The sequence below is a fragment of the Lissotriton vulgaris genome, chromosome 9 (assembly GCF_964263255.1).
Source record: "Lissotriton vulgaris chromosome 9, aLisVul1.2, whole genome shotgun sequence".
Lineage (NCBI taxonomy): Eukaryota > Metazoa > Chordata > Amphibia > Caudata > Salamandridae > Lissotriton > Lissotriton vulgaris.
The window spans coordinates 18,185,404-18,208,749 of record NC_141697.1 but is presented as its reverse complement, the minus strand read 5'-3'; the positions used below and the strand labels follow the sequence as shown (position 1 = coordinate 18,208,749).

The window sequence follows — 23,346 nt, the reverse complement described above, 5'->3', positions numbered from 1 at the left end:
GCTGAGGTCTTACCTGGTCAGTGTGCGGCAGTGTGTGATGTCGGCTACGGTCTGCGGAGGTCTTACCTGGTCAGTGTGCGGCAGTGTGTGATATCGGCTACGGTCTGCTCAGGTCGTACTTGGTCAGTGTGCTGCAGTTTATGATGTCAGCTACGGTCTGCTCAGGTCATACCTGGTCAGTGTACTGCAGTGTAGGATGTCGGCTATGGTCTGCTCAGGTCGTACCTGGTCAGTGTGCTGCAGTGTATGATGTCCGCTACGGTCTGCTGAGGTCTTACCTGGTCAGTGTGTGATGTCGGCTATGGTCTGCTCAGGTCATACCTGGTCAGTGTGTGGCAGTGTGTGATGTCGGCTACGGTCTGCTCAGGTCGTACCTGGTCACTGTGTGGCAGTGTGTGATGTCGGCTACAGTCTGCTCAGGTCTTACCTGGTAAGTGTGCAGCTGTGTGTGATGTCGGCTACAGTTTGCTCAGATCTTACCTGGTCAGTGTGCAGCAGTGTGTGATGTCGGCTATGGTCTGCTCAGGTCTTACCTGGTCAGTGTGCAGCAGTGTGTGATGTCTGCTGTGGTCTGCTCAGGTATTACCTGGTCAGTGTGTGATGTCGGCTACAGTCTGCTCCGGTCTTACCTGGTAAATGTGCAGCAATGTGTGATGTCAGCCCTGGTCTGCTCAGGCCTTACCTGGTCAGTGTGCAGCAGTTTGTGATGTCGGCTGCGGTCTGCTCAGATCTTACCTGGTTAGTGTGCAGCTGTGTGTGATGTCGGCTGCGGTCTGCTCAGATCTTACCTGGTCAGTGTGCAGCTGTGTGTGATGTCGGCTGCGGTCTGCTCAGATCTTACCTGGTCAGTGTGCAGCAGTGTGTGATGTCGGCTACGGTCTGCCCAGATCTTACCTGGTCAGTGTGCAGCTGTGTGTGATGTCGGCTAGGGTCTGCTCAGGTCGTACCTGGTCAGTGTGCAGCTGTGTGTGATGTTGGCTTCAGTCTGCTCAGGTCTTACCTGGTCAGTGTGCAGCTGTGTGTGATGTCGGCTACGGTCTGCTCAGGTCTTACCTGGTCAGTGTGCAGCAATGCGTGATGTCAGCCCTGGTCTGCTCAGATCTTACCTGGTCAGTGTGCAGCAGTGTGTGATGTTGGCTACAGTCTGCTCAGGTCTTACCTGGTCAGTGTGCAGCAGTGTGTGACGTCTGCTACGGTCTGCTCAGGTCTTACCTGGTAAGTGTGCAGCAGTGTGTGATGTCGGCTACGGTCTGCTCAGCACTAGCAGCTTGTGGCAAAATACGCAGCACAGAAGGCCCTCCCCTGGGCAGGCACCACGCGGCGTGATACCACTTTATGCCTTTGTGAGGCGTTAATTGGTTACTGTGCAGCAAGATATACCTGGTCAGTGTGCAGCAGTGTGCGATGTCGGCCACGTTCTGCTCAGGTCTTACATGGTCAGTCTGCATCAGTGTGTGATGTCGGCTACGGTCTGCTCAGGTCGTACCTGGTCAGTGTGCAGCAGTGTGGGATGTCGGCTATGATCTGCTGAGGTCTTACCTGGTCAGTGTGCGGCAGTGTGTGATGTCGGCTAAGGTCTGCTCAGGTCGTACTTGATCAGTGTGCTGCAGTTTGTGATGTCAGCTACGGTCTGCTCAGGTCATACCTGGTCAGTGTACTGCAGTGTATGTCGGCGGCTATGGTCTGCTCAGGTCATACCTGGTCAGTGTGATGCAGTGTATGATGTCGGCTACGGTCTGCTGAGGTCTTACCTGGTCAGTGTGTGATGTCGGCTACGGTCTGCTCAGGTCTTACCTGGTAAGTGTGCAGCAGTGTGTGAGGTCGGCTACGGTCTGCTCAGGTCGTACCTGGTCAGTGTGCGGCAGTGTGTGATGTCGGCTACGGTCTGCTCAGGTCTTACCTGGTCAGTGTGCAGCAGTGTGTGATGTCGGCTACGGTCTGCTCAGGTCTTATCTGGTCAGTGTGCAGCAGTGTGTGATGTCGGCTACGGTCTGCTCAGGGCGTACCTGGTCAGTGTGCAGCAGTGTGTGATGTCGGCTACGGTCTGCTCAGGTTGTACCAGGTCAGTGTGCTGCAGTGTGTGATGTCGGCTACGGTCTGCTTGGGTCTCACCTGGTCAGTGTGCAGCAGTGTGTGATGTTGGCTACGGTCTGCTCAGGTCTTACCTGGTAAGTGTGCAGCAGTGTGGGATGTCGGCTACAGTCTGCTCAGGTCTTACCTGGTCAGTGTGCAGCAGTGTGTGATGTCGGCTACAGTCTACTCAGGTCTTACCTGGTCAGTGTGCAGCAGTGTGTGATGTTGGCTGCGGTCTGCACAGGTCTTACCTGGTCAGTGTGCAGCAGGCCACAGTGCATGATGTTGTAGAAGTGAGTCAAGAAGTCTCTGTTGGGGGACACATCCTGCCTCCTCTTCATGATCTTGCAGATCAGCTTGTAGGCATGCAGCTTCCCCTGTTTATACTTCTCTGGCAGCATGGTAGCCTGGTGTGTAACAAAGACAGCTTGTGGGTCACAGAAACCACAGCGAACATTACAGGCAAAGGGCTCAAGCAGCAGTGGCAGATATAGCACTGTAACAAGGTCCAGATAAAGCACAGGAGAGGCAGCAGAGTCTGGGAATCACAGAAAGGTAGGATTGTGCAGATAAGGCACAGGAAGATAGGCTCAGATACTGCACAGGAGAGGCAGCAAAGTCAGGGAATCATAGAAAGATAGGATGGTGCAGAGAAAGCACATGAGAGGCAGCACAGAGTCTGGGAATCACAGAAAGGTAGAACAGCACAGATAAGACACAGGAGAATAGGCTCAGATAATGCACAGACATAGCAGCCAGTCCAGAGAATGCAGAGAATGGTTGATTCAGATAATGCACAGAAGGGGCAACGAGTTGAGATAATGCACAGGACGATAGGCTCCGATAACTGAAAGGGATCGGGCCATTAGTTGTGTTGCCTGCACATGTAATAGGTCCACAATCATCCCTTCATTGGGAACCAAACCCCCATAGTAGTGCTTGACTCTCTCAGGGTAGCGGAGCAGACAAGTCCAAGGCCTACTCAGAGGAGGAGGTGTGGGCTACTAATCACCATTCACTGGCACGCAGTAATGGCACTCAGTCAGTGCTTTCTCTTTAGAAAAGGAAAAGTTAATTTATTACACACAAACTACTTAATATGCAGTAATTTACAAATATACATGAGGCTGGTGGAAAACACATTTGATACCATTGCATTTGACCCCTAAAAGAGGTCACAGCTTCACATTTCAGAGTCCTCTCCCCCATACCGTGTTGCACATAACCATATTGGGAGGTGTAATGATGTGAATGTTGCCACATTTAAAGACGCGAACCACATGTCAAAATACATCATTCCATCATTGGCTTCAGTTACCATCTATCTGCAATCATTATAAGTTATAAAGCATTGCAACGGTTCGACCCAGCATCCTTGGCTTGGTTTTCCTCAAACTGGTTTGTCTCTATACCTCCTTTTTCGGCTGAACTTAGGACTTTTCACACTTAACCTATGCTGACCAGGGCTAAAGTGCTGTGCTCTTCACTAAACCTTGGCAACATCGGATTATACCCAATTGGCATTTTTTATTTACTCGTAAGTCCCTAATTTAGTGGCACCACATGTGCCGAGGGCCTGTAAATTAAATGCTACCAGTGGGACTGCAGCACTGGTTGTGCCACCCACTTAAGTAGCACTTTAAACATGTTTCAGGCCTGTCATTGTAGAGCCTGTGTGTGCAATTTAACTTAACATTTCCACCCGGCAAATCAATTTTTTGCCAGGCCTAAACCTTCTTTCCTAATACCTATACGTTACCTCTAAACTAGGCCCTGGGCAGCCCCAAGGGAAGGGTGCAGGGTATTTAAAAAGTTAGATATGTACTTTTACGTTTTACATGCCCTGGTAGTGTAAAACTTCTAAATTTGTTTTTCACTACTACAAGGCCTACGTCTTCCATAGGATAACATTGGAATTACATTATTACATTTTATAAGTGTCATTTCCAAATGGAAACATTTAAGTGATTCATGTTTGGTGTCTCTGGAATCCTATTTTAAAACCCTCATTTATGGTGGCGATGGATTTTAAATTACAATTTTGAAAATGTCACTTTTAGAAAGTTGCAAAAGGAACAATTGATGGACGGAATGCTGGACAATGCAAACATTCACCCCCAGTCACAATGATCTGGGTTTAATCCATCATTCTTTTGCTCACCTCACCACCCCAGCTTGGACTCAGCCATATGCAAATCAGTATTGACCCTGTTCCTTGTGGGAACAGTCCAGCCCAAACTGCCAACCCAGGTCCTCCCTGGACTGGAAACAGGCATCCTGGGACCGGTTTCAGGGCATCACCCTTCATCAGCCAGGCTAGCTTGAATCCATTGGTGTAGGGCCAGGGCAAGAGAACAATCTGGAGTATAGAGAAGTGTTTACACCACTGGCATCTTGCGATTCCTCATACCATCTGTCCTCAGTGTACTGAGGTAACAACTCATCCAAACAAGCATAATAGCCATTATTGGAGATTGTCCCACAAAGATTGTGGATAATTTGAGCCCTTGCAGAAGGTAAGGGCTATGTGACAGAATCTGATGGGTCACAGGAAGGCTGCAGCCTAGTGGGATCGGGGTGCTGCCTAGGATGAGACAGGTTCTGCTGGGAGCTAGAGAGCAAAATTGGCTGTGTCTCTTTCTACAGAGTAGACTGTGTTGGCATCTGCGTTCATGCTTGAGGATCTGGCACAGGTTGTGGCACTGGAACCGAAGGTGGCACTGAACCCGGTGCAAAACCCACAGCGAGGTCAGAAATTTTAGCTGGCACTGAGGGCGGACCGGCCGATGGGATTCCAGTTGGCGTTCCTTGTGGTTCCTTGGAGCCTGTGTCCCAGCCAGAATGAGCCCTTAAGTTGCCAAAAAGCCACAGCATGGCTTTCCGGATTCATTTATCTGCTGCAACGTCGTCAGTAGGCCCAGAAATTTGGGTTGCTTCATGACAAGAGTCAGAATCAGCTCCAAAGTTGATAGAGTCCGGAAGCGAGAGAGAGGTGTCCTGTTGACACCCTCAAGCCTTCTCTGGAAGTTCAAGGGTGACAAAAAGGGGCAGAGTCCCACTTGGACTTATTGTGCTTCTTCTTTGGTGCACCCAATGACTTCAACCAAAACAATGATCTGCTGAGGGAACAACTTCAGGAGTGGGAACAGAACCTCCCTTTTGACCGAGACATGTCACGGCAAGGAAAATGCTACTTACCAGTATACATCTGTTCTTGGCATATGAGCTGCAGAGTTGTACTCTATGCATAGATCGCCACCTAGTGTTGGGCCCGGATGTTTGCAGTTTGTTGTTGTCCTGAAAAGTTCTTTGGAAGTCACAAGATAGGTGACTCCTCCTTAGGACCACATTGCGCATGGGCTTCGGCTCCATCCTTAGATTGTTTTTCGCCATAAGGGAAATGATGGAGCTTTGCAAGTACAGGAAGGATGCCCTTGTAATATGTATCTAATTAAGATAATACTTGAACAGACAAGGGTAGTCGGGGAAGCGGGTGGGCGTGTACAACTCTGCAGCTCTACATGCCAAGAACAGATGCATACTGGTAAGTAGCATGTTCTGTTCGAGGCATATGAGCTGCAGTTTGCACACCGTGCATAGATTATATAGCAGTACCCACTCTTAGCGGCGACCACCCCTATCTGTTGCAGTAGTTTGAAATAATGTTTTGAGAACAGCCTGGCCCACATTAGCTTGTTGTTTTGTTTGCACATCTACACAATAGTGTTTTGTGAATGTGTGCGGTGTAGCCCATGTGGCTGCTCTGCAGATGTCATCTAGGGGAATGTTCCCTAAAAATGCCATTGAAGACCCTATCTTTCTGGTAGAGTGGGCTTTAGGAGGAACAAATAGTGTACGTTTAGCTTTGTGGTAGCAAATCTGTATGCATTTGACAATCCATCTAGCTATTCCAGATTTTGAAATGAGATTGCCCTTGTATGGTGGTGAGAAAGACACAAAAAGTTGTTTTGTCTTACAAAAGGGTTGTGTTCTTTCTATGTAGTATAGCAATGCTCTTTTGACATCTAAAGTGTTAAGAGCTCTTTCTGCTACTGACTGTGGTTGCGAGAAGAAAACAGGCAGTTCCACAGATTGATTGAGATGGAATGGAGAAATGACTTTAGGCAGGAATTTTGGATTGGTACGCAGAACAACCTTATTTTGATGCATTTGCAAAAAGGGTTCTTGAATGGTTAGTGCTTGTAGTTTACTAACTCTGCGCAGAGAAGTAATAGCAACTAGGAACGCAACCTTCCAGGTAAAAAATTGTAATTCACATTTGTGTAGCGGTTTGAAGGGAGGCCCCATTAGCCGTGTGAGAAAGACATTTAAATTCCATACAGGTGAAGGTGGTACTCTGGGAGGAATTATTCTTTTAAGGCCTTCCATAAAGGCTTTACTAGCAGGCACTCTAACAGAGATAGGTGTTGTCTGTTATGCAGATATGCTGCTATTGCAGCAAGATGTAGTCTAATAGACGTATAGGCTAAGTTACATATTTGAAGATGCAGTAAGTAACCTATGATGTGTTGAATAGCCACATCTAAGGGATTAAAATTGTTGTTATGACAATATATTACAAATCGTTTCCACTTGGCTGCATAACATGCCCTCGTGGTTGGACGCCTAGCTTCTTTTATGACATTCATGCAGTCTGGAGGAAGGTTTAGATATCCAAATTCTAGGACTTCAGGAGCCAGATTGCAAGGTTGAGCTGAGCTGGGGCCAGGTGTCTGATTTCTCCACGGTTCTGTGTTAAGAGTAGTGGAGACAGGTGCAGTTTTTGGTGTGGTACTACAGACAGTTGTAGCAGAATGGTGTACCACGGTTGTCTGGCCCACGTTGGAGCAACTAAGAGGAGGATCAGAGAATGCTGCTGTCGTTTGCGTACTACTAGTGGCATGAGTGGTAGAGGTGGAAAAGCGTACGCAAATCTGTTTGACCAGTTCATCCATATCGCATTGCCTTTGGGCAGTGGGTGTGGATATCTGGCGGCGAAGCTTGGGTATTTTTCGTTTTCATGGGTGGCAAACAGGTCTATCTGAGGTTGTCCCCACATCCGAAAGAATGGCTGAAGAACTTGCATATGAAGTTCCCACTCGTGGGTCTGTTGTGTTTGGCGACTTAACAGATCCGCTATAGCATTTTGTACTCCTGGGACATGTTGGGCTAGAAGGAATATGTTCTGAGGTATGGCCCACCTCCATATTTCCTGTGCTAGTTGAGACAGTTGCAGGGAGTGTGTGTGCCTCTTAACTTTTGTATGTAATATATTGCTGTCATGTTGTCTGTGCGGACTAATTATTTATAGGTAACAAGGACCCCCTGAATATATGGATATGGTAATTCCTAGGTCAGGGATAAACAACACATGAAATGTAACAACCTAGGCAATTCAGTACTTAGTGCTCATGAGTGGAGTGACAAAGGAGAGAAAATTACTATAAGGCATAAAATCAGTGACTTAGGTTTTCTGGGCTTCACAGAATCACCGTCACGAGAAGGTTCGAGTTTGTGCTACTCCTGGTCTGCTTCGGTTTATCCAAACAATCGCGTGAATTCGGGCCGTTAACCTTATATTCGGAGGAGTGTCCTTGTCACGACGTTTTCTGATAATTCTAAACACAGCGCATCATCTAATCCATTTTTGCGGCCAGGAGGTTTAACACTTCCAATTTTGAACTAAGATCCGTGCAAGTTTCTGTTTTTTCATCACGCCACAGTCTACATCGTGAATATAGGCAGCGATTCTTTCATATTACGGGAAGATTTGACTTTGAAGAAAGTACCCTTCATTGAAAAGGCTTCTCCTATACAAATTTACATCTTTAGAATTTCGACTAAATCGAAGTATACATAGATTATTCGGAATTTTTAATCATCTTTGTCTCAAAGACTACATCTTCAACTTTCATCCTTGATAAACTGCTAGAGCAATATTTCGTGGCTACTCCAGAAGAAGGCGCTGGTCGCCGAAACGCGCGTCGAGAAACATTTTATGCCACTTTATCTTTTTTTCTCTTTATAATTTTTTTAAACTGTAATTTTTAACTGTATTGTGATATTATGTAATGCTGATTTGACTATTTTTGTAATTGATTAATTACACTTGAGAATCAACTTTTTATTAGTGTTTTTTATCTTTTCATGTTAGTAAAACCAAAGTCACTGATTTTATGCCTTATACTAATTTTCTCTCCTTTGTCACTCCACTCATGCGCACCAAGTACTGAATTGCCTAGGTGGTTACATTTCATGTTTTGTTTATCCCTGACCTAGGAATTACCATATCCATATATTCAGCGGGTCCTTGTTACCTATAAATAATATTACCCACAGCTTGTCTGTGCAGGGCTTGTATTTTTCTATCTGTGTATATCTAGTCTTAAGAGTGTGTACACTCATTACTATTTCATTGCTCATTCTTCACAAATTCAGAGGCGATCATCGCCCCTTCCTCTACCTTGTAGCATGTCCCAATTTAAAACATTTGGGTTCACGGATGACGAGTTTGCCCTTTTAGTAGGGAACACCAACTCCTTCGGTAGTGCATCCAATGACTCTGGTCGCAATTATGACGACGTAAGAAAACTAATAGATCTAAAAAAAGACATTAAAACCGATGGAAGCACACGGAGAGTTCATGCTAGCATACCTAAAAACAGGGGAAATCCCCATGGGCCTACGTGTGCGGAACATCCCAGGTCTCTTCGTGTATCATAGACATTTTCTAGAGAAATGGAGCATGATTGCCAATAGATGTTCGAGACCTAATGATTTTAATTGTTGAGACAGCCAAAGAACTGTCAGTTGAGATTAGAACAGACGTAGAAGAATTAGAAGAGAAGATTAAAAAGATTGGCACTATAGAAGATGCAATGAAAAAAATTGAAGAATGCAACAAAGAATTAGAGTCCTTTACCAATTATCTAGAAAAAAGAAAAAATGATAAATTAACCAAAGATAAAAGGTTCAACACAATGGAGAACACTTACCTTATTTAAGAGTAGATTTTTACAAACAAAATGACTACAGAGATGAAAATAGGCCCCAACCGCAGAGAGCGAACACTTTTTCTGAGACATCAGATTCTGATGTAAACAAAAATGATGCTTACTATGAATCTGAACCCAATTATAATGCAGCTCAAGCAAAACGCAATCAAGGTCAACCCTCTTTTTTAGGGAATCGGGGGACGAACCGGGGACGTCCACGGGTACGCTTCCAAGGTCAGAACAGGGGAGGATACAAACCTCAGCATCATTACCCCCAGGAGGAGCCCCAATTCATCAGAGAAACCAGGAACCGTCAGTACTGGAATTCAGGGAAATAATCCCGATCTTTAATCTATCAAATACAGAATTAGATAATCATAGCTTTAGTCTATTATCAAAAGGTTTATCATATGTTCCCCATTCCTCAGTAAACCTCTTTGAGTTACATTGTGATATCATTTCCTTTTTTAGAAAAATTTGTCTCCAAAAGTTTTTCAACTTAGAGAAACCAGAAGAAGATATCAGCAATAACATTAAAACTCTTACCCTTCCATCTACATTCAGCCCAGGCCAGCTTGTAGTGTTGAAAAAGCTGGACCAAGCATTAAAGTTCATCCCGAAACCAATTTAAAATTTAAATAAAGATGAACATTTAGCCTTACGATTTTTATCTCTAATGAGAAATTAACAATAAAAGGATGCGACATAGGAGGCGGAATAGTTGTTATGGATTCCTCCCAATATGAGACTAATATGAACAGGATGCTGGATGACCCAGCATTCTATACAAAAATTAACTCTCACTCTACCATCAATATTGCCAAAAACATTAGTGGCATTACTAAACAAGCCTTAGATAATGAGAGATTTCTAAAAAGGAATATGAATTCTTAAATTTTAATCAAGGTAAAGTGGTCTGTGTGTATGGATTACCCAAGATCCATAAAGATCAAAGGAATCCCCCATATAGGCCAATTGTTTCCACTATAGGCACAGTGACAGAACCTCTGTCAAAATATGTTGACAACTATCTACGTCCCCATATCCCTAAGATGAGGTCCTATGTAAGAGACACTGGTCATATGATTTCTAAAACTGAAGATATTAATTTTAACCCCCTTACTGATTTGTTAGTTACATTGGACGTGGAATCCTTGTACAGTAACGTCCCTCTTCAAGCAGCAATGGGAACCACCAAGTGGTTCATTGAAGAACAAGAGATACCATGTCCAAAAGCCTTTGTTCTTAATTGTTTGAGGATTGTCCTTACTGAGAATATTTTTCAATTTGGGACTCAATTTTATCGTCAAATAAAGGGGGTAAGTATGGGGGCATCAGTAGCCCCCTCAGTGGCAAATATCTAAATGGTCGCATTTGAAAACAGATGTATCTACAACGAAATTGCCCCTTTTTCGGAGTCTGTCTCCCATTGGTCCAGATATATTGACGATACATTCTTTGTCTGGACCAATGAGAGAGAGACCCTGTCTGAATTCCTGTGTTGGATCAATGCTGCTGATACCAATCTGAAATTCACAGCACATGTTGGTGTAGATAGGGTGGAATTTTTTGATATCATTCTAAACGATCATAATCGATTGAGAGTTGACCTGTTTGTAAAACCCACGGCAAGAAACACCCTTCTACACTATAAGAGTCTCCACCCTCGCAATCAAAAGGATAGCATCCCCTTTTCACAATTTTTACAAGTTAGACGGAATTGCTCTACTCTTGCAGATTTCGATAAACAAGCGACTGTGATGCGATCGAAATTTATGGAAAGAGGATATCCTCACCGGCTGGTGAGGGACTCTTTTAAAAGAGCTCGATATTACGATCGAGACTGCCTATTGAAAGTAAAACCAGCTAAAGAGAACAAACAGATAGTTTGTGTCACCAAACATTCTACAGTTAATGTAAAAATAAAACAGATAATTAATTCAAGTTGGCATATTCTTAACAGTAATTGTTCTAATGACCAAAAACTAGCCAAACCTCTTTTTGCGCATCGCCGCAACAGGAACATCAAAGACTGTATTGTACACTCACGGTTCTGTAATCCACCAAACCAACAGAGATTTGTACAGAAATCTATCCTTACGAGTCAACCTATCAAAGGTACAATACCATGCTCTATGTGTAAATCTTGCAACAATATAATTGCTGGTGAACAGTTTAGCCACAATGGACACACTACTAAGGCTAAAGAATTGTGGAATTGCAAGACTACTAATGTAGTGTATTTTATCCAATGCCCATGTTCGCTTGGATACATAGGAGAAACTTTAAGATCAATCCAAGTTCGCCTAACAGAGCACCGTTCAGCAATAAATACTAAAAAAATGATTGCCCCTATGGTAAAACATTTTGTGGAACATTACCATAGCCCAGAAGAATTCAAATGGCGAATATTGGAAAAAATACACACACCAGATACTAAAGGCGGCCTGCAAATCAGAAAAAAGCGTGAAGTTTTCTGGATGTTTGTTTTTGATACTTTGATACTTTTAAAAATGGGCTAAATAGCGACATACCTTGGGAGAATGCTATTTACTAATCCATTCAGATTTATATATGATGGTTTCCATTGCTGGACCAATTGGATTTATAATGGTATTTTGAAACCCTCCGGAATATAACGATACATTGGAACCTCAGTCTGTTTTTTATGTCCATCCCTTTAGGTTCCAAAATCGTAAATTGTCTTTTTGAAGTAATCTTAAATTAGGGAGTAAAATTTATATTTATAAATTAGCCCTAAACATATACCGTGAGGCACTAATAATTAGGAGAATCTGCCTCTTACAATATTAAGGATTGCGATCAAAACATTGAGTTTGCGACCTACAGCCCGCATTTCCGGGTTTGATGGATCTATCTACATCGTTTTTGAAACAATCGGGTGTATATTTCTTACGCCGGTTTGCTTAAATAGTCCCCGATAGCCGAGTTCTCGTTGGCTTCACAAAATCACCGCCACGAGAAGGTTCGAGTTTGTGCTACTCCTGGTCTGCTTCGGTTTATCCAAACAATCGGTAAGCGCCTGCAGGCTCCAATAACTGGACGTTTGATTTGCCATAAGCCACAAACGCCTGATATTAATACGCTGTTTGTATTATTTCTCCCTAGCGTGAATGCGAACAGTTAACCTCATATTCGGAGGAGTGTCCTTGTCACAATGTTTTCTTATAAATTTTAAACACAGGTACAGAATAATATAACATTGGTTACATGTTTACTCTTTGAAGAAAAACCTCATAAGTTCTACAAATTTGATAATGTCTATCTCCTTTGTAGCGCATCATCTAATCCATTTTTGCGGCCAGGAGTTTTAACACTTCCAATTTTGAACTAAGGTAAACTTCCAACGCCATGTATTTTGCTGTATATCTCTTTCAAAGTCTACAGTTTGAAGTTGTTTATCAGACTCTGTCCCTCTAAAATTTATACCTTCTAGATCCGTGCAAGTTTCGTTTTTTTCATCACGCCATAGTCTACATCAGGGGTCTCCAAACCGGTCCTGGAGGGCCGGATCCATGCCAGATTTTTAAAATTACTACATGTATCTCAATGGGGATATCCAAAAAATCTGGAATAGATCCGGCCCTCCAGGACCGGTTTGGAGACCCCTGGTCTACATCGTGAATATAGGCAGCGATTCTTTCATATTACGGGAAGGTAAATATGCAACCTCAAAGATAAAATCGATAAGAATCCATCTTTAGCTATTGTATGCTCTATAGAATTGTAGGCTTATCTGAACTCATAGAATAATTAATTAGCCTCGAAAGGTGAATTCGCCTACAAGTCATATGTTCATCAACATTTCTTTTAGGAAAAGTTTGTCGATCATGAGAATAACTAAAAGTTACCAAATATTGTGATTTAGTACTGAATAATAAGAAGTAAAATAATGGGATACAAGACATCTCTCCATAATTTAATACTCGCAGAGCATATGTTTGCCATATACACTTATACTTTTGAGGTTTTGTTCCAACATATTAAACAATGAACAATACTCGATTGGTCTCACTGTGTAACAAATATGACTTCAATTTATAGATTCGACTTTGAAGAAAGTATCCTTCATTGAAAAGGCTTCGCCTATACAAATTTACATCTTTAGAATTTCGACTAAATCGAAGTATACATAGATTATTCGGAATTTAAGTTCCCTGAAAATTCTTTTTATGTAATTAATTTAACCATGTTGATTCATGTGATTAATATCCACAAAGAACAAAACCCAGTATACTTAAAAATGTGTTATCCTTCTTCTTTTAGTTTAATCATCTTTGTCTCAAAGACTACATCTTCAACTTTGATCCTTGATAAACTGCTAGAGCAGTAAGTATATCAGATAGTGATAAATGTATATAAGTCATCACTGTACAGAATTTATCTTTAAAGCATAATATAAACATAAAAAGAAGTTCATCGATAGTAAACAAAATAAAAGAGCTTACCAATATCCTTTTTATACTATGTCTGAATTAGTCTGCCCCACCCCACATCAGTATACATTAAATATGTTTCGAATAATAATGAGCAATGAAATGTGTAATTTGAGTGTCATGACAATCTGCTTGTGAGAATCATATGCTACATGTTAATTAAGTGACAATAGGAGAGGTCTGTTGAAATATTGTTGATTACAATTATTGTTTTATTTTAGGATTCTCTCTAATCTAGTAAAATGTTTTAATTAACTAATAAATTGTCAAAATAATTTGCTTATGTCACTTTTAACATTTTTTGTTATCAGATATTTTGTGGCTACTCCAGAAGAAGGCGCTGGTCGCCCAAACGCGCGTTGAGAAACATTTTATGCCACTTTATCTTTTTTTCTCTTTATAATTTTTTAAAACTGTAATTTTTAACTGTATTGTGATATTATGTAATGCTGATTTGACTATATTTGTAATTGATTAATTACACTTGAGAATCAACTTTTTATTAGTGTTTTTTATCTTTTCATGTTAATAAAACCAAAGTCACTGATTTTATGCCTTATAGTAATTTTCTCTCCTTTGTCACTCCACTCATGAGCACTAAGTACTGAATTGCCTAGGTTGTTACATTTCAGGAGTAAGTGAGCAGCAGTTTAAGTTAAGTTAGTTTTGCCAAGAATCTGACTCAAGAATTCTCTACGGATCTAATCAGCTCGGTACCTTGGTTTTAGAATGGAGGAGGTCTTGTATCTCGCTCTCAGGACTCGATCTCCCAGTCACCCGCAAGGGTGACTGGAAAAACTGGAGCTGGATTTTCTCGGCAGGAGAAAAAGACAGCGTCTTTCTCAGTGCGTCAAATGGGAGGGACGGCTTTCTTCGGCACTCGCATCAGCTGGGCTTCGGATAAGTAGATAGCCGCTCTGCTCCACACCACCGCGTGTTGCTTAAGGCAAACACTGGTATATTTTTACCTGGAAGGTGCCGTGTTTGACGTAAGGTTGGACATAAGAGGTCAATAAAAGATGTCACTAGGAACTGGCCTTTCAGTGCTCGCAGGAGTTCTAGGACAAATAAAAAAAAAAGCATGGGGAATTCCCAGGTTGCTGGAGGTTTGGTTTGTTGAAAGAACTTGTTGTACTTTCTAGGAGTCTAAGGAAGTAGCCTTGCCGTATTTGGTTTGCATAGGCTATTACTAAGGAATATGCTACTTACCAGTATGCATCTGTTCTTGGCATGTAGGGCTGCTGACATTCATATCTGTGCATAGACCGCCGCCTAGTGTTGGGTCTGGATGATTGCACATTGTTGTCCTGGAAGAGTCTTCGAAGTATCACGAGATAGGTGGCTCCTCCCCTGGACTACAGTGCGCATGTGCATCCTCTCTATCCTTAGATTGTTTTTTTCCGCCATTGGGTTCGGATGTTATTCCTACACTCCAACTTCGGAATCGAAACAAAACTTTTATAAAGGCCAAAAGGCCTTCGACTTCGACGGTATTGTTCTCGCTCGGTACTTCTTCACTCGATCAAGCTTTCCATCTCGAACCAGTCGTCTACGCGGGCCGTTGGGCCTTTTCGACGCCACGTGGGCCTGCTGTCGATGGAAAGGAGCCATTGTGGCCAAGATGGAGTGAAACTAAGTGAATGATGACCATGCTAGAAGTATGTGTGAATGCTGCAGCCGCTACAGGCGCCGGGGAGGAGGGCGGGCGATATGAATGTCAGCAGCCCTACATGCCAAGAACAGATGCATACTGGTAAGTAGCATATTCCGTTCGAGGCATGTGGGCTGCTGAATTCATATCTGTGCATAGAATGTATAGAAGTCTCTCCCTTAGCAGTGGCTACCTGTGCCAGCTGCAGCCGTCTGAAAAAGAGTTTTTAGAACAGCCTGTCCTACAGCTGCTTGCAGTTTTGAATGTACATCTACACAATAGTGTTTTGTGAAAGTATGTATTGTGGACCATGTGGCTGCTCTACATATTTCCTCTAGAGGAATGTTTCCTAGGAAAGCCATGGATGCCCCTAGTTTGCGTGTAGAATGCGCTCTTGGGGGAACTGTTAAGGTGCGTTTTGCTTTAATGTAACATATTTGGATGCACTTAACTATCCATCTGGCTAACCCAGATTTTGAAATGGGGTTGCCTTTGTGGTGGGGTGAGAAGGCAACAAACAATTGTTTAGTCTTTCGAAAATCCTTAGTTCTATCAATGCAGTACAGAAGTGCTCTTTTGACATCTAGTGTGTGTAGAGCCCTTTCAGGTACTGACTGTGGATTTGGAAAGAACACTGGCAGTTCTATAGTTTGATTGATATGAAAATGGGATACCACCTTCGGCATGAATATATGGTTTGTTCTAAGAACTACCCTATTTGCATGTATTTGGATGAATGGCTCTTGAATAGTTAGGGCTTGTAGCTCGCTAACTCTTCTAAGTGAAGTAATTGCTACTAGAAATGCCACTTTCCATGTTAAAAATTGTAAATCACATGAATGCAATGGCTCAAATGTTGGTCCCATTAGTCTGGTTAACACAACGTTTAGGTTCCAGACAGGTGAAGGTGGGTATTTTGGGGGAACTACTCTTTTGAGTCCCTCCATGAATGCCTTAATTGCAGGTACTTTGAATAGCGAAAGATGCTGTCTGTTCGGAGGATAAGCTGCGATGGCAGCCAAGTGTATTCTTATAGATGAATAGGCTAAATTGAAACGATGTAGGTGCAAAAGATAGCAAATTATATTTTGCGTTGAAGCATCTAGTGGGTTGATATCATTGTTATTGTAGTAAATGACAAAACGCTTCCAATTTGGAGCGTAACAAGCTCTGGTTGTAGGTTTTCTTGCCTCTTTGATAATGTTCATACAGTCAGGAGGTAAGTTTAGGTACCTAAACTCTAAGACTTCAGGAGCCAGATTGCAAGGTTCAGTTGTTGCGGATCTGGGTGCTGTATGTCTCCATGGCTCTGAGTGAGTAGACTGGGTGTTAGCCGCAGCCTTTGATGAGGCACCACGGAAAGTTCTAGGAACGTTGTGTACCATGGTTGCCTCGCCCATGTTGGAGCAACCAGGATCAGTGTCAGTGAATGCTGGCGTAGTTTGCGTGCCACTAGCGGTATTAACGGTGCTGGGGGAAAAGCGTACGCAAATCTGCCTGACCAGTTCATCCATATCACGTTCCCCTGCAACTGCGGATTTGGGAACCTGGTGGCAAAGTACTGGCATTTTGCGTTTTCCTTTGTGGCGAACAGGTCTATCTCTGGTTGCTCCCAATGTTGGAAGTATGGTTGTAGCACTGTGGGGTGAATCTCCCACTCGTGCAGCTGTTGGCTGTGTCTGCTGAGCAGATCCGCTATTTGGTTGTCCTTGCCTGGGAAATGTTCCGCCATGAGAAAAATGTTTCTTTGAATGGCCCACTTCCACATGCTTTGTGCTAGATGTGATAGCTGTGGAGATTGTGTTCCTCCCTGTTTCTGTATGTAGTATATTGCTGTCATGTTGTCCGTCCGGATCAACACAGCTTTGTTGCATAAATGTACTTTGAACGCTTTCATTGACAGAAAAATTGCCATCATTTCTAGCAAGTTGATGTGCATTTTCTTCTGTTGTGCTGTTCATAGGCCTTGCACTGTGTAATGAAGGACATGGGCTCCCCATCCTATCAAGGATCCGTCCGTTGTCAACACTATTTGTGGCACAGGCTCCTGGAACAGTCGTCCCTTGCAAAGGTTTTGTGGATTCCACCAATGCAGAGAGTTGTATGCAAGACTGGTCACCAACACTAGGTCTTTCAATTGTCCTTGAGCCTGGTTCCACTGCCGTGCTAGGCACTCCTGTAACGGACGCATGTACAGTCTGGCATGAGGGACTATGAAGATGCAGGAGGCCATCATGCCTATGAGTTGCATAAACACTCGAGCAGAGAGCGAGTGTTGGGGCTTGAATCTTTTGATTAGCAGCTGCATACTGTGTATCCTTGCAGCGTTTGGGTATGCCTTTGCTGTCAGATTATTTATTGTTGCTCCCAGGTACTGCTGTACATGGGATGGCTGAAGGGGAGCTTTCTGGTAGTTTAACGTGAAGCCAAGACTGTGCAGTTGGTGAATTGTTTTGGACATGTGGCTGGCACACTGCTGGGCTGACTGTGCTTGTATTAGCCAGTCGTCTAGGTAAGGGCAGACGTGAATATGTTGTCTTCTTAAATGTGCAGCCGCTGTCGCTAGGCATTTTGTGAACACCCTTGGAGCTGTTACACCAAATGGAAGGACCTTGAACTGGTAATGTAAGTTTAATAGCGTAAATCTGAGATACTTCCTATGAGCTGGATGTATAGGGATATGAAAATATGCGTCTTTGAGATCTAGGGTTGCGAGGAAGTCTCCCTGCTGCAACAGTGGTAACACTTGTTGTAGAGTGAGCATATGAAAATGTTCTGATAAGATGTAATGATTTAGGGGTCTGAGATCCAATATTGGTATGAGAGACCCGTCCTTTTTGGGGATGAGGAAGTATAGTGAATATACTCCTGTACCTTGATGTTCTAATGGTCCTAGTTCTATTGCCCCTTTTTGCAGCATGCTGATGACTTCTTGCTGCAATAAGTTGAGGTGTTCTACAGACATAGGACAGTTTTTGGGAGGTATGTTGGGTGGTGTGGAGGTTAGCTCTAGGCAATAGCCAGTTTGGATAATTTTCCTTACCCACTTGTCTGTAGTGATGTTTTCCCAGACTGGTAGGAACTGTTGTAATCGTCCCCCGACCGGTGTTATATGGTCTTGGGGTAGCGCTAAGGAGTCACTGCTTAGTATTGGTAGAGGATCTGGTGGTGTTGTTCCCTCGTCCTCTGCCCTTGTTGTTATTTCCCCGGTATCCACCTCTATTGTTCTTATTGTAGGTGGTTTGCTTGTTCCCCTTGTAGCTTGTGGTTTGCTGTGATGAGTTGCCTCTTGCAGCCCCCCTGTAACTTGAGCGACGAAAGGAGCCCCTATGTTGCTGTGACTGTAGGGCTCCCATCGACTTCGCCGTCTGTGTCCTTCATTTTGCCCAGTATTGTACCCGCTTCTGGACCAAATAAATAGTCTGGGTTAACTGGCTGGTTTGACAAAGTGGACTGGACTTTGTTTTTAATACCAGAGATGCGTAGCCTCGCATGTCTTCTGATCATAACACTAGTGTTAATGGACCTGGCAGCTGTATCTGCCAAATCTAAGGCACATTTGATGGAGGCGTTAGAGATTAGTTTTCCCTCCTGTACTAATTGTTCAGCTTGTTCTTTGTAAGCATCAGGTAAATGCTGGATAAGTGTTTCTAAGGTATCATAGTGTGCCCTGTCATACCTGGCTAACAGGGCTTGCGTGTTAGATATTCTCCATATGTTAGCTGCCTGTGCGGCTACCCTTTTCCCCGAAGCCTCAAAGATTTTTGATTCTTTGTCGGGAGGTGGAGCTTCCCCAGTAGTTTGAGAGTTTGCACGTTTACGTGCATTTGCCACCACTAAAGAATCTAAAGGCAGTTGTCCCTTAATGTATGTACGGTCTAGTGGCGCTGGCCTGTATTTCCTCTCAATTCTGGGGTTAATGACCCTTGCCTTAGTAGTATCTTTAAATATGTCTCCTGCATGTTTAAGTACCCTTTCAACATAGGTAGTGTGTTAACCGTTCTTTCTGATGTGGCAAAAGTGTCAAAGAGGAGATCTTCCTCCACAGGGTCAGCATGCATGTCCACATTGTGATGGAGGGCTGCCCTCTCAATTAATGAATTAAAAGCAGCTGTGTCCTCTGTAGGAGAAGGCCTAGCAGGGTATGCAGGTGTATCAGGAATGGGTTGAGTGTCACCAGGATGTACTGGGTCAGCCCATGGTTGAGTGTGACTGTCTTGGTCAGTGTCTAATGGGTAACTGTATTCCTGATTATATTCCTCATCCACCTCTTCATCTGAGTGTGTGGGTGTATATGAGTATTGGTTAGGCCTAGCTGGCTGAATAGTCTCAAACAGAATAGGTGAGGTAGAACAGTCCCTTTTCTTTTTGAGTGGTATACTGTAAGTCTCCTTCACAGTCTCTGGTCTGATTTTCCTCTTGTAGAGAGTGACCTTCCCAGAGTTTGGATCGATGTAAAGTTTAGAATGTTCAACTGATTCAGGGTCTGAATGTAGGACTTCCTGTTCAGCAGTTTTTGTTGTTTTAGCCACTGTCTTTTGTTTTGGTTCGATGCCGCTTTTGGGGTCGGACGTCTTAATTTTCGAGGAAGTTGGGAGTCCAAACTTAATCGGCCCGATGTTTTTCTTTGGCACTACAGTTTGTTTCTGTAGTAGTTGTGTCTTCGGAGCCGAAGTTTTGCCTGTGTCGACCGTTTTCTTTGGTTCGATTATGGCCTTGTGTCCTTGCGTCGATTTAGGACCCGATGGCTTCGGATCGACGCCCTTTGGTGTTGATTCGATGGCCGTTTTAGGCTAGATTTTCTTGTGCTCGATTGTTTACTTTACTGGAGCCGATGGTTTGTCGCCTTTTAGTTTAGGGTCGACAACCTTTTTTGGATCGAGTCTCTTTTTTGTGTTGTTGGCCGTCGACGCCGATGTTTTCGGTTCGACGTCCTTTTATTTTGGTGTTGATATATGGCCGCTGGTCTTTGGCACAACGACCCTTGTATTCGACGCCGATGGATCGATATAGTTTGGGCCGAAGACTGTATTGTCGACAAGTTTTTTCGGCGTCGACTCCGATGGATCGACGTAGTGTGGTCCGAAGACCGTGTAGTCTATCAGTTTCGGTTTTGTTTTGTGTTCCACCATTTTTGGTTTCGATATCACCAATCTCGGAGTCCATAGATCCGATGGCTCTTTGTGAATATTCTTAGCCTGGCATGGTCATCATTCACTTAGTTTCACTCTATCTTGGCCACAATGGCGAAAAACAGTCTAAGGATGGAGAGGATGCCCATGAGCACTGTAATCCAGGGGAGGAGCCACCTATCTCGTGATACTTCGAAGACTCTTCCAGGACAACAATGTGCAATCATCCGGACCCAACACTAGGCGGCGATCTATGCACATATATGAATTCAGCAGCCCACATGCCTCGAACATATGGATTTGATTCTTATGCCTTTATAAGGGTATGATTTGTTATAACCACATTAGGGAATAAATTGGGATTATTAAATTAGGGTCCTAGATATGACACCCACTTCACGTATAATGTCCATCATTACTAAATAATAAGCAATATATAAACATATAGGTATGCATGTGTTTTCCAGCCCATCCCAAAATACATTGAATGCATTTGAAATGGTATAGATACACGAAAATGAGTATTATACTGTACGCTTTCAAGCAGTGGTTTCATTCAGATAATGCAAATATAAATATCAGCTGAATGAATTGCGAAACTTACATTTATTAAATGGCTCTTAATACAGAAGAGACGGTCGAGACCATTTCATCACATATTTATACAAGATTGTAAGTGTGCTAGAGGCTGATTCAAAATATTGTCTCTAGAGTCTCTAGGAATAGAAGCTCTGTTCTCTAAGAATAGTTCTACTTTAAGCAGAGTACCTTGTGCCAAAAAAAGGTAAATATTTTGGATTTTGGGGGAAAAAAAAAAATCTTTCAAGGGGAAAAAAATAGTTCTAAGTGTTTTCAGCAGTGTTGTTTATAAAAACTGAAGGCCGAATTCAGAGTTCAGGGAACGCTGTGTGCTCGCTATTTCAATGGTTATTCTCGTTGTTAGGAGAGAACATTATCTCAGATAGACCAGCAAAAAACGTGTCTACCACAGTAGATGAAAGTTGGGCCAACTCCGAAAAAGTTGAAATAGTGCATATATGAGATGCATTGCCATCATCGGTGTCTAGATCAGCAATGTTCACAGAAGGTTGTACCTGTGTGGTGCCGCTTTCATCTCGTACTTCACCGCCACCTGATCGTTATGGCGAAGTCTCAACGAATGCCGTCATCAGAATCGGTAGCCGCTGGGGACAACACGTTGTGTTACCGGACAAAGCAAAGCGTCAACATCCATTGGTACTGTTGATGGTAGTGTAAGACAGACGTCCAACTAGCATTCTTCTCCGCATAGCAGACATCGAAGCACAGGTAAGATGCAATTTTGCCAGATCGGTCTGAATGAAAGAAACCAGGTAGTATTCAGATCTCTTAGCCGGGCCAATCCGAGGACCTTAGTGATACGGTCTCGGTATCGTATTGCTAGGATCGTTTCTTCCATCGTAGCCTGAGTTTTGTCTGTGACTTGGCTTGCCATATCGGAGCAGAAGGAACAAAAATAAAATTCCTGCTACGAGTCCCAAAATAAGAGGCAGGCCACCGAAAAGAGAGTGCACAAAATCCGGGAAGATGCCCAGAACCGTTTCAAAAGGTGTTAACAGTCCTGAAAATATTGTGTTAAATACATGTGCGATGCTACTGGTATCTGACATGTTTAAAATTTGGCTTAACATTTCTACGAAATGCATGGGGCAGTTTGTCGATAACAGGGTATGTATCTCTGCCGCTGTCCTTGCAGGTCATACGTCTCTTTGGACGAGGTTAAAGGCACAGTTGTCCGTAAAAGAATAGACTTCATTCTGCTTAAAGTATCAATTCGAATAGAAGAGATATTCACAGAAGGCCACAATGCCGCCTCCATGTCTGGATTGCTGTTTGGATACAATACTTGCATACAGCAAATGACCCTGGAAGTAACGCTCACGAGATAGGGTTTTCCTGGCATCATGCCACAACAGCTGTGGTCACTTAATATAACGTAGCTACCGTTGGAAGGATGTCTGAAAAATGGCTCTATCTGTGTGGCAGGGGTACCGTGCAGATGACATGAAAGGTTGTTTGATGAACCTTTGCAAGATCCATGCAAGTTTATACCTTCGCATAGGAGTGTACCGCTCAGTGATGTTTTACAATTATTACCACTAAGAAATACCTCTTTCTTGCCCCCCTCCAACATCTATGTGTATAAGGTAAATTCCAGCTTGATTTGATATATCCTTTACCCAACCTTTCATACAGGCCTGCTGGTATATACTCTTGGCAGTATTGAAACTGAAAAGTCGTTATCGGGATTGTACTGGTGCCATGTATTATCCATTCAATGACAGGTCTTTCTGACATTGTCAATGGTAATCTCTCAAGTTTTTCAATGCTCAGCACCGTATAGTCTGCTCCTTTCTGTGCCAATGAGATTTGTCTATCAGTAAGGTTAAAGATAGAAAATAATGACGTTATGTTGATTAGACGCCATGGCACGTGACCTGAACGGAGGTTTTGTAACGTCCAGCCTAGCTGTACAATGGAACGCAATTGGGACTGACCATGTTGTAACATTATCATATCCAGTTCTATTACATCAATAGCAGATGATACAATGCTGTCCAGTGAATAGATTCTGGAGGACAGAGTCGTTAATATATTTTAGGAAGAATTGGGGGCCCCTGCCTTAAAGGATAAACCCTGGCGAGTCGTTAATCCATTGTCCACTACAGAAAGTGTTTTTTCCAAATTTCTCGTATTTTTTCTGCAGTTTCAATTTGATTTAATTTCCAAGCTTCATTGTATGCTGCGTATATACCGGCGTATATGGAACGTTTTTGACGCTATTTGCGAGGTCCCAAAATGAAATCTCGCAAGTCAACATCTTCTTTAAGTAAAGTTAAGTGTTGCTTAATTTCGTGAAGTGTGGATCTCTGTAGCCAGTCGAGGCATAGTTTTCCTACACTGTATGTTGTAACTATCCTTGGATGTTGTCTCTGGGAAAATCTTGTGTCTGGCCTGTTCTGTTTGAACCCCTGTATTTTGTTCAGGAATCTATCATG

At 43.1% G+C, this 23,346-nt stretch overlaps 1 protein-coding gene across 9 annotated transcripts in view; it reads right to left on the bottom strand.

Moving 5' to 3' along the window:
• RALGAPA1 (Ral GTPase activating protein catalytic subunit alpha 1) overlaps nt 1-23,346 on the bottom strand; it is a 775,068-nt gene that overhangs the window by 453,328 nt on the left and 298,394 nt on the right. For all 9 annotated transcript variants that reach the window (XM_086936929.1, XM_086936922.1, XM_086936927.1 and 6 more), the window contains one exon: nt 2,325-2,480. In XM_086936929.1, coding sequence (XP_086793055.1) covers nt 2,325-2,480 — 156 coding nt within the window. The remainder of the gene's footprint in view (nt 1-2,324; nt 2,481-23,346) is intronic.